The following is an 11,569-nucleotide window of genomic DNA, read 5'->3' as shown; positions in this document are numbered from 1 at the left end:
GGAGGAGTTACAATCACAACCACACCAGCAGGGACTACAACCATGACAGGAAGTTCACCCACAACCGCATCAGCAGCTCCAACCACAACCACTGAAGATCCATCCATAACCACGCCAGCTCCAACTACAACCAGGCTAGTTCACACAACAACCACAGGAGCCCCAGCTCCCACAACTTCAGCTCCGACCACAATCACCACAGTGGTTCCAACCACTACCATGTCAGCTTCAACAACAACTACTGAAGTTCCAACAACAACCACAAAGGCTCCTACCTCAACCACTGGAGCTCCAACCACAACCACAGAAGATCTGACCACTTCTACTACAGGAGTACCAACCACAATCACACCACCTCCAACCACATCCACACCAGCAGGAACTACAGCCACGACACCAGGTCCAACCACTACCACATCAGAGGATCCAACCACAATTACTGTAGATCCAACCAGAACTACGCCAACTCCAACTACAACCATGTTAGTTCAAACAACAACCACAGGAGCTCCAACAAAAACCACAGGAGTTCCAAATACAACTGCAGCCCCAACCATAACAACTACTGGAGCTCCAACCACAACCATGCAAGCTTCAACAACAACCATTACAGCAGCTCCAACCACAACCACTACAAGAGCTCCAACCACAATCACCACAGGGGTTCCGACCACAACCATACCAGTTCAAACCACAAACACTACAATTCCAACCAGAACTACACCAGTTTCAACAGGAACTCCAACCATGACCACTACAAGAGGTCAAACCACAACCATGCCAGCTTCAACAACAACCACTACATCAGCTCCAACCACAACCACCACAACTCCAGGCACTACTACTACAGGGTCACAAACCACAACCACATCACAAGCTACAACCATAACCACCACAACTCCTACAACAACCACAGCAGCTCCATCAAAAACTACTGCTGTTCCAATGACGACAGCAGTTGGCCAAGTGACAACTACACAACCTACAAGTATGTTACAAATAGATACAATTTAATAGCACATGCACTCTCATTAGAATAACTGTGCAATAATTTGCCAAATTGTGCATTTGTTGTTCTTGTCTTAATTATCAAGGTGCGTGTGCTTCAAACCCATGTCTCAGTGGAAGCACATGTCAAGATCGTGGTAACGGGTCTCACTTGTGCTTGTGTCTTCCGGGAGATGTTTATCTACAAGGCTGTCAAAAGGGTAAGTGTCTGAATGTAAAATGCATTGCTTCTCATAATGTATTCATTAGAGGCAATGTGTTGCTTCTCATAAAGCAATACATTTTTTCACAATGTCACCATAAATACCTATGGTACTTCCAAACTTAATTCAATGAAGAGACTAATCTAAAATCAAACTAGATAGTCTTGATATAATGCAGTTGATGGGGGGCTCTATTCATGAAACTTGTATATTTTTTGTGCATCTTCAGTTTCAGTTTCTTCACTCACACAATTTAATAAATTCCACGGTGAACTTACAACATACTGTTTTACCAGATAATACAGATCAGAGATCGACACAGATCATAACTACAAGGTTAGTGTGAGTGGATCAGGTCTCCAAAGAAGCTATTTAAAGCTTATAGAGGGAGCCTATTAGCATAAAGTTTAAAGCAGAGTTAAACTTTAGAAGAGTGATCCCTGCACTTGCGAATCACTTACAGTGTATGGGACACGCAAATTTTTGACTTTTGAAAAATCCTGATCATTACAGTTGTCATAATGATGACATTTTTAAAATAAAATTGTGTAAAATGTATCAATATACCCAAGCAATAAAAAAAGTAATATTTTAAATGAAAAAGCCATAGTAAGAGAAACCAAACAGAAATAACAGGCAGAGGGATGATCATTGCACATTGCTCGCACTCTGTGCCTCTCCTTTCCTCCTCTCCTCACACTTGCTGCTGTTTGACAGGGATCAGAGAAGCTGTAACTGCACTTGGCAGTCCCTGAAAGTAATGAGATGAAATTTTGAAATTATTTTACTGTTGTAGACAAAGAAAAACATAGCAAAGCATTGTTTTACCTGTGGTTTTTCTGCTTTGAACAATGAAAACATGAAAAATTATAAATACAAAAGCAGCAAAGACATGGGATATGATTCCATATTCAACCTGTTACATGTGTCCTGCTTCCTTCTGCAGTCCCAGATGAGATCAAGTGATCCTCAAAATTATGACTTTGAAACTCCAAATTAAAACTGACAACTGAAATCAATCTTAAAAAAATTATAAATGTCAAAATTATGACTTTTGTCTTTCCCATCTCAAAAAATGTACATTATTTTATTCCCCCCCAAGTAAGCTTTCTGAAGAAACTACTTTAATGTGCATCTTGTAGCCTATTGTTCCATGATTTAACAAAATTTGAAGCAGACCCACCACCAAATTCAGTGTTTTAGGTTTTGTGTGTATAAAAGTGACGTAAACCCTCCAACCACGAGTCTTTTTTAAGCCTAGAGTGCAGGGTTCTTTATTTGTTTTAAACAAACTGCGCTAAACTGGCAATTTGTGTAGTAGTTTGTCTTGGACTATGTTTAAATAAAGAGGTAATACTGTAATTCTTTCTTAAAGCATTTTTATTGTCCCTGAGTTACTGGGCAGTGGAATTACCAGATTAACAGAATGACTTAACTGGGTTTTTATATGTATTTATTTGATAATTGAGATGTAGTAGTAAACTCCCATTTGAACATTTTTATTTGTGTTTGTGGAATTTTTGGGGAACTTTCTAACTATAATTTTGTCTTTCCAAATAGCCAAGGTTTTCCCTGCTCTGGTGGCCTTGGTGGAAAAATATCATCCTGAAATGGCCGACAAAACATCACAAAAATTTAAAGAGATTGCAGACAAAATTATTAATGCGGTAAGCACTAATTTTTCTTTTCCTATATTGTATTTTGTTCCGAATGCCAGAATTATATGCTACTGTTCTCACCTGTGCTTTATTTATTAAAAGGCATTTTGTTCTATGTGCCCAAATACTGCCTAAGCAGAACACTGTTCACTAAAATACTATTTTTAATACACAGGTTGACAAAGAGTTCAAAAATAAACATGGATTCATTTTAGCAATAGTCTTGGAGCTCCGGTAAGTTTCAGTGTTAAATCTGTGTTTTTTGGACAGTAGTAAATGCCTACAGTATGACAAAGACTTACCGGTATTCTCCTCCATATTTTCTTTTCAGGGAAATACAATCAGTACAAAGGTCAAACACAGGCAACGTTGAAGCTTCAGTTGAAACCATCTATGAAGCAACGTCTGACATCACACAAGAAATTGTAATAGAAACATTGAAAACAAATATCACCTGTGAAAACTGTCCACTGCCAGCAAACGTTACATGTGAGTCTAATTTAAATATGTACTTTTAAGGATTCTCGGGTCTAGTTTACCTTTCTCTTTTACAGTACATTCATTACACTTATCTTTCAGAATATAGGTTATATTAATCAGAAAGCTGTGGTGTTCAGACTGGTTCCCATTTGTGTTGGCAGCTTGATTTCCTCTTTTTCTTCTATTATTTCTTCTTCTATTATAAGTTTTGTGTTTGGACTTTTATTATTATTATTATTATTATTAAGACACACTTTTCAAAACATTTTAACAGACATGGCACCTCTTCACACACAAAACATACACATAATGTTGGTCATGATTCCTGTCAAGACTTTAAGTCTGAAAGAATCTCTGAAGAATTTAGATGTCAGTGATGTTCTTGATTTTAGTTGCTTATGTCATGAAATTTGCTGATCCCATCAAACTTCTTTTCTGTTCCTTTTAAAGTGAAAGACCTTTGTGGTTCCGATCCATGTGACAAAGCAACCTCAAATTGCAAACCTACAGAGGGCAGTTTTGAATGCACATGTTTAGATGGTTATATTAAAACAAACTACAGTGAAAGATTATGCATGGGTAAGTATATTTAACAATCAAGAGAGTTGAAATATTTCATTGTGCACTGATTATAGTGTAACTTTCTGTACTTTAGCATGTCCCTCTGGTTACAAAGCTGAGAACAACAAATGTAAACCGTAAGTGCATCGATCTGACTGTACGACTTTATGGTTTTCTGCAAGTACATCAGTTTCAAGTTAAGCAATTTCTTTTCTTTTTTTTCAGATGTGGCTTTGGTCGTTCTGGCATAAACTGCAAGGATGGTAAGTATACAGTCGTGAAAATCAAAGCATGTACATCAAGACGTTTATTGTTATGTTTGTAAGAGTTTTGGGGGGGGCTTGTATTTAGTATATTATTTTATATTGCAAAATATTATATTAACTTTGTTCTTGGAAACCAAGGACAAAGAGTTATACATTGATTATTCCATTGTCTGTTGAGCTGACAGCAGCAGAACATTTTTCAGGTGTGTCTGACTTTAGCAAAGCAGTGCTGGATGGTGCTATGATCCATATGAAAATCTGCTATTTCAGGATGTTTTTTAGACAAATACTTTAAAACTCAGAGGCAAAAGTCCTCATTGCAGTCACTGGTTCAAATGTTGGCCTTGGGCCATTTGCTGCTGTAACTGTCTGTAGGTGCATAGGAATTATAAAGTCCAACAGCACTACCAAAGTCTTTGCATAGAAAATGATCAAAGGAATGTTAACACAAAACAACATTGACTAAATAACTATTACATTTTTTTATGTTAATTTATTTTATTTTTTTTTATCAAAGTAAAAGTTTTTGCTGTAAAGCCTACAGCAAAACTTTTAAATCCACTTTTTCAAAGTTTTAATGCAAAATGTTCTCTAAAATGTTATGTGATCCTGTTGTTTCAAGATCATAAAAAAGCTGAGACTAATTAGTGACTCTGTTTTTTCGTAGAGTCGAAGTTGATCCTTGTGATCGTCTCGCCTATTCTTGCATGCCTGCTAGTTCTCGCATTGATCGCTCTGCCACTGGTCGTAAGAACGTAAGTTAGAACCCTGTTCATTTATCACCTTCTTGACTTTTTATAATTACCTCTGTCTTATTTGTTTGTTTTTTCTAAAAATGCATTTACAAATTAATTACTGCTGCCTGTAGAAATCTATCTATAAGCCCAACACAGTAGGACAGACACAGTTTCAGTACTCTTCTGTTTTTCAGATTCAAGAGAAAAATGTCCAAGGGCAAAGAAAACAAAGAAAAAGACGTTTGGAAACCGTACACTATCCCTTCCTTAGGCAAGGCTCCACCATCCTGCAGTAGCAGAAGTAGCTTTTTCGCCTATGTCAATGAGCCAGAAAACATCCTGACAAATTCTGGTGTCCCACGAATCCCACGCGCCAAACTCAGCAGAAGCTGGCCCGGCAAGATCAACACGGAGATTTCTCCGAGTAACAGCCAACAAAGCTCGACTCCTTCAAGGAGGAACTCTGTGAGTACACCTCTGCACAAGACATAGCAAAGACAAACATCTGTGAATTATTAACTCACAAATTCTCATCCCTTCTCATGTCCTGCAGCAATTCAGCAAAAACCAAAATGACATGTTTTTATTCTTCCCAGATTGGACCGGACAACATCCCCTACAGGAACGTCCTAACTATAAAAAACCCTTACACCCAGAATGAAGCCACAGACTACACCAGACTCTAATTAAGGAGAAGGAAGTTGGATCTCTTTAGGATTTCCTATAGCGGTATTTATCCCAAGATACTGCATTACGTTGGAACTCCCTCAATGTAAAATATGTAAACAAGAGCGTATCAACAGAGACGTGCAATTAATGTGATAGATATTGTATCCTGTGTTCCTTTACTACTTTTAGCTTGTATTATGTGAATTCTAGTCAGGTCTGTTAAAAACTGTCATAAACCAGTCTGGCTTTCATCATCAAAATCATAAAGTTTGGTTTATAATTCCTGCATTTTAATCACCCAGCCTCTCAGTTCTCTGTGTTAAATGCACTATTTATTCTCTGTTTTTTTCTGACTGAGCAAAAAGTCACCTGATAATTTCTTGCCCAGAAATTATTTTTTTTGTTAATCTATGAATTTACTAGAGTTGTTTTCTGTAAGTATTTCAGGTTTACTTTGTGCCTCAGTTTTATGTTTATCTAAGTTTTTGAATGTAAGCTCAACTGGAGATTTCTTTAAATCTGTTAATGTGTTTCAGTAAAATCATCACAACTCCAATAGTTTGAGATATTTATCAATGTTTGCATATTTTTTCTTATTTTTCTTGGTCTAGTTACAAACCAGTTATACATAACATTTGATTGCTGACTTTGGTGTATTATAGCTAACTGCTAATGGCACACTGAATGAGTGCATGCGTGTATGGATAAATGAGATGAGAACAAAGATTCTGTTGTAAAGCACTTTAAGTAGTCTAGTTGGCTAAAATGGTGCAATATAAGTACAATATATTTAACTTTTCCTTTATCTAAATGTGTTAAACTTGTTATATTGTAATAACTTAATTTGACCATTAAAGGGCTCCAAACTTGAAGTTTTACATAAATTATGTATTTATCATCTCACAGAATAAAAATGAATGCCATTAAAGATTGTGGTAATGTGATATTTATTCTTTAAATATTAAAAGAATAACCATATTTCAGAGCACATTAGTCGGTTTAGGGATCATCAACAAAATCCAATCGGTCGAAATATAAAGTCCACCAAAAGTCAATACCTTCCTGAGATTTTCATTGATCCCTTCTTTTATATTCATATTTGTATGTTAAAATCCTGAATTGTGTTGCTATGCTGGACTATTGAGATCCACTAATTTCTATTAATTTTAGTTCAGTTCTTTTGTTATGCTATGTTTTTATGGATACATAATTGATCATATTTTCCAGCAGCTTTTTATGTGGCTAAAGTTCCAGACTTGACTAATGAAAGCCTTTATTTCTATGACATCAAGTTGTATGCCCAGTTCCAGCCTCTTTGAGCTTTATTTCATTTCATTACCTCTTAAACATACCTGGAGTGTTGCCTTGATTCTTTCATGCATGTTTGAGGAATCCTTGAACCTCCCATGGCAACCATTCAGGGGTGCCTTGCTCACATAACGCAGCATCCAGTTACTCAAGCTCCTCCTTGGACTTGCTGTCTCCAGCAGAGCTGCTGCCTGACAGAGGCGTTCCCACTCAGCTCCAGCAGAGTACCACCTGCAGCAATTAACAGACAAAAGAGAAAGTAGGAGCTTCTTAAGTTCAAGGCATCAAATTGCAAAGTCAGTTTTCTTTTAAGTTTTTTTATATGTAGCATTTTTACAACAACTGAAGGTAATATAGTTGGTTGGTTGTGCCATAAAATGGCAGCATGATTCTACCTCTGTACTTTACTCCAGCAATCACATGAAGCCTGTGTATCCCTCCTCCAACATAGACACAGCAGCTGATCAATCCAGATTGCTTATAATTAACATTATGTCAGCTCTCTGGCTTTGTTATTGCAGACCATGGCTGTGATGTATATAATGCGTCAGTTCCACACTGTGAAACTTACCAGAAACCGCCTGCACTGTAAACAACCATCATCCACTGCATTCCTAAAATTACAGGCAGGCTGCAATTCTAAAACGGCGCAGAAAATCAACGTCATCTTTCACAACTTCTTCTTTTCGCTGATTAACCCGGTAGAAATTGTAGCTGCAAATCTGTAAACCAGATTTGAATGGAGCGGAATGAATAGCACAGGAAGGCAGGCCTGTAAACAATAAGTGCACTGCACAGTGTCAATATGAATACTGAGCACTAGGGGGCGCTTCTTTAATGAAGAATGGAATTAGACTGCAGGTTTGTCTTTATTTCACCCCAACTGTTCATTACAATAATTATATATCAGCCCCGCCTCACCTGATCTTTATTTACATCAATTAAAACTGATTTTACAAATTTAAAAACCAAAAACAAACAAACTAAACTAAACATGCAAGACAACATGGCAGAATACATTTCAGTTGAACAGAGGCTTAACTGTTATAACTGTCACATTCAATTCACAGCATGAAAACTGCTTAAAATTTGTAAAAATTTAGTAATTTTTCTCATAAGATATTTGACTCAGAAACAATTATTTTATTTTCCTTTAGTTCTTGTGCATCATTATGCACAAAAGGTGAATTATTAAATAGTGTATAGTTACTACCCAAGAGCACTTCCCTGTGGTACTCCAGAGATCAGTTCTTTCATCAGAATAACAACCATTGAAAAAAAAAACTATTTTATGCTGAACAATTCTACACCCGGTGGATTATCTGTACAAGAAAGCCTAAATGTAATAAGAGATTTACAGTCTTAACAATGAGATTAAAATTACCTTTTGAAAATATCAGTCTTAAAGTGATTAACGACATACTGTCTGAACCATCTCAATCAAAGGTTACATTAAATGCGTTCATTGCAGCAAGACCCCCTAATAATAAAACATTTGAAACTCAAAAGCCAGCAATCCAACCTTTATTGTTCCCGAATTAAAAATGCTGTCAAAAAGAAGATTAGCAGATCATGTCTGATTTCTGGCTTTTTGTTTAAAATATTTAACACAAGGCAACACAAATAGAAAAATTACTTTCCAAACTACTGCAATCATATTATAAATTATTTTACTTATATACAGCACAGATTGAAAGAAACAGAATATCTTCATATTTTATTATTTGGATACAATTTCGGCTCGTCTCATTCACCAAAAACTTAGTTAAACCTGAAACTGAGACTCGAATTAAACCTGAAAAACAACTCTCGTAAATTCAAAAATGAACAAAACAAATATTTGAGCAAGAGCTCTTCTCTTAGCTTTTGTTCAGTGAAAATAAAAATAAAAAGGATTATGTATTTAAGTTCAATTAACATACAGAACTGAAAGATTGGGTGACTAAGATTGTAATTATAAACCAAACTTCATGAAAGGCAAACTGATTGATGACAAGAGCAGAGTATAAGTCACTCAGTCGCAGCTAAAAGTATTAAGGAACACATGATACAACAATATCTGCTACATTACATTGCACATCTTAGCTGAAACGCTTCTGTTTACATCTTTTACATCAAAAGGGTTCCAATAAATTACAGTGTTTTGGGAAAAACACCACTATAGGAACCCCTATAGGCGATTCAGCTTCCTTCTTCCCTCTGGTCTCGGATCCGGGCGTAAGGTTTAGTGTCTCAGTTCTTCTTGAGCTAACTCCGGGAGAATGACACCAAGTCAACTTGGTTGTCATCAAATGGCTGCAGCAGAGAAGAAAAGACATCCGAATTTGTGAGTAAACAAAACACAAATGTTCATCTTCACGTCATCTATACCCACTGAGTTCTGCTCGTTGTTCTGCTGAGTCATCTCCAGGTTGTCCCAGTTGTTGATGGTGTTGGCCCGTGGGATTCGTGGGACCCCAGAATTTGTTAGGCTGCTTATTGGCTCTTTGAGCCAGGTGTAATAGCCATTGCTGTTGCTGGACAGTGGGTGTTTGGCAAGAGAAGGGATTTGGAACGGCCTCCTAATGTCTTCCTGTTTGGTCCTGGATAATTTGGTCCTCTTGAATCTGAGAAAAAGAATAAGTTATGCAACTGTGTCTCTCCTACTTTATTTAGCTTAAGGTTTGATTTCTATAACTTTCTCTAACTGATTTGTAAAACCACCCAACTTTAAATGGCCTTGCATATATTAAATAGTTCTCAGTCTAATACCAAAGTATGAATGCAGTTTTATAAAAAGGACAAAGGTGATTATAAAAGCAACTAAGGTGATAAATGAGCAGGATTCAAACTTACTTGTTTACTACCACTAGCAGAGCGATCGCCGTGACGACCAGCAGGAATCCGAGGACAGAGCAAACAATCACGACGATAAACAACCGTTCTGACAAACAACCGAGAAGCAGTCAGTAAAAAAAGCTGGGGCTCAGCCTTTTTATGACAGAATCACGTAGCATTTTGCAAAATTTAACATTTTGATTTAAAAGATTTTATCTTAACCTTAAAAACTCACTTGGAAAAAGAAAAAATATATATTTCTTTTTCAGTGAATGTTTTATGTGTTAATACTGACTTGATAACTTTTTAAAATAAGAAGTTTGTATTGTTAGTGGCCTTTGGGTGTCAAACTAACAGAAATAATTTCATTTGCACGTCGTTGGTTGTATCTTACAAATTTTGGGAAAGATTTTTAAACAATTTCACAAAAGAAACATGCTGAAATTATCTGAAAATTTCTCACAGTGGAAATTTTTTGTGTGGAAAATATGACACACCAGCCAAGGGCAGCTCCGCAAAAGTCAGTTGAATTAGAAAAATTGTCTGGATGCCATAAAATTTGAAATTATGTTGCGTGCTATAGCAGGTTAGCGAGGACAAAAAGCTCCAGATTGAACCTAAATTACAGCACTACCTCATATTTTTTTTAATTAAAACGTTAGAAAGCAATTGCCTCAAAATTGCTTTTCTGTTGCGATCAGTGGAGAGCATATGAAGAATTAATTTGGTGTTTTGAGTGAGCTACAACTTCTTTGCAAACAATTCGATAATCTGACAGTCCATCTCAAAATTTAGATGATATACTAAGTCTTAACTCTTGTCCACAGAAAAACTAAAAGCAAATATAAAATGTATCATCTTTATGTACATGCTTTGATTTTCACTGCTGGATACTCACCATCCTGGCAATTCAAGCCAGTACGACCAAACTCACATCTGAAAAGAAGAAATTGTTTAACTTGAAACTGTTGTACTTGCAGAAAACCGTAAAGTCGTACAGTCAGATCGATGCACTTACGGTTTACATTTGTTGTTCTCAGCTTTGTAACCAGAGGGACATGCTAAAGTACAGAAAGTTACACTATAATCAGTGCACAATGAAATATTTCAACTCTCTTGATTGTTAAATATACTTACCCTTGCATAATCTTTCACTGTAGTTTGTTTTAATATAACCATCTAAACATGTGCATTCGAAACTGCCCTCTGTAGGTTTGCACTTTGAGGTTGTTTTGTCACATGGATCGGAATCACAAAGGTCTTTCACTTTAAAAGGAACAGAAAAGAAGTTTGATAGGATCAGCAAATTTCATGACATAAGCAACTAAAATCAAGAACATCACTGACATCTAAATTCCTCAGAGATTCTTTCAGACTTAAAGTCTTGACAGGAATTGTGACATTTGATACCACCATCTTTTGCTCACGAAGAGGTGGCATTCTTGCTTAAAATGTCAAAAATAAGTGTAGTTAAAAAAAATTTAGACAAAATTAAACAATAGTAGAAGAGGAAGAAATCAAGCTGCCAAGCGTATTAAATTATTGTGTTTGTGAAGTAGTTGAATTACTTGTAGGCCCTATAGTTGTTGTTGTTTGGCCTCCTGCTACTGTAGTTGTCATTGGAGCTGCTGGAGTTATTGAAGCTGCTGTAGTTGTTGGAGCTGCTGTAGTTGTAGTTGTTGTATTTGTTGTTGGAGTTGCTGTAGTTGTTGGAGTTGTATTTGTTGTTGGAGCTGCTGTAGTTATTGGAGTTGCTGTAGTTGTAGTTGTTGGAGTTGTTGTATTTGTTGTTGGAGTTGCTGTAGTTGTTGGAGTTGCTGTAGTTGTTGTTGGTGCTGTAGTTGTTGTTGGAGTTGCTGTAG

General features: G+C 36.5%; 2 protein-coding genes across 2 annotated transcripts; one reads left to right on the top strand and one right to left on the bottom strand.

Annotated features, from left to right (window-relative positions):
- The first annotated feature begins 42 nt into the window (after positions 1-42).
- Positions 43-6,500, top strand: muc13b (mucin 13b, cell surface associated). Its single transcript, XM_007542974.2, has 11 exons — positions 43-988; positions 1,095-1,208; positions 2,772-2,878; positions 3,045-3,103; positions 3,201-3,358; positions 3,800-3,928; positions 4,005-4,047; positions 4,136-4,173; positions 4,844-4,931; positions 5,108-5,378; positions 5,510-6,500. Exons 1-11 carry the CDS (start codon positions 43-45, stop codon positions 5,597-5,599), a joined length of 2,043 nt encoding a protein of 680 aa, XP_007543036.2. The 3' UTR covers positions 5,600-6,500.
- Positions 6,501-8,400: 1,900 nt separating this feature from the next.
- On the bottom strand, positions 8,401-11,408 carry LOC103131351 (protein HEG homolog 1-like). Its single transcript, XM_007542973.2, has 7 exons — positions 11,276-11,408; positions 10,845-10,973; positions 10,726-10,768; positions 10,606-10,643; positions 9,726-9,813; positions 9,265-9,496; positions 8,401-9,185 (listed from the first exon to the last, which is right to left on the bottom strand). The coding sequence occupies exons 1-7, from the start codon at positions 11,325-11,327 to the stop codon at positions 9,138-9,140; spliced, it is 630 nt and encodes a 209-aa protein (XP_007543035.1). The 5' UTR covers positions 11,328-11,408; the 3' UTR covers positions 8,401-9,137.
- Between the last annotated feature and the right edge of the window lie 161 nt (positions 11,409-11,569).

The sequence above is a fragment of the Poecilia formosa genome, unplaced genomic scaffold (genome assembly GCF_000485575.1).
Source record: "Poecilia formosa unplaced genomic scaffold, Poecilia_formosa-5.1.2 Scaffold746, whole genome shotgun sequence".
Classification (NCBI taxonomy): domain Eukaryota; kingdom Metazoa; phylum Chordata; class Actinopteri; order Cyprinodontiformes; family Poeciliidae; genus Poecilia; species Poecilia formosa.
The sequence above is the reverse complement of the archived record's forward strand: the minus strand, read 5'-3'. Positions and strand labels throughout refer to the sequence as shown.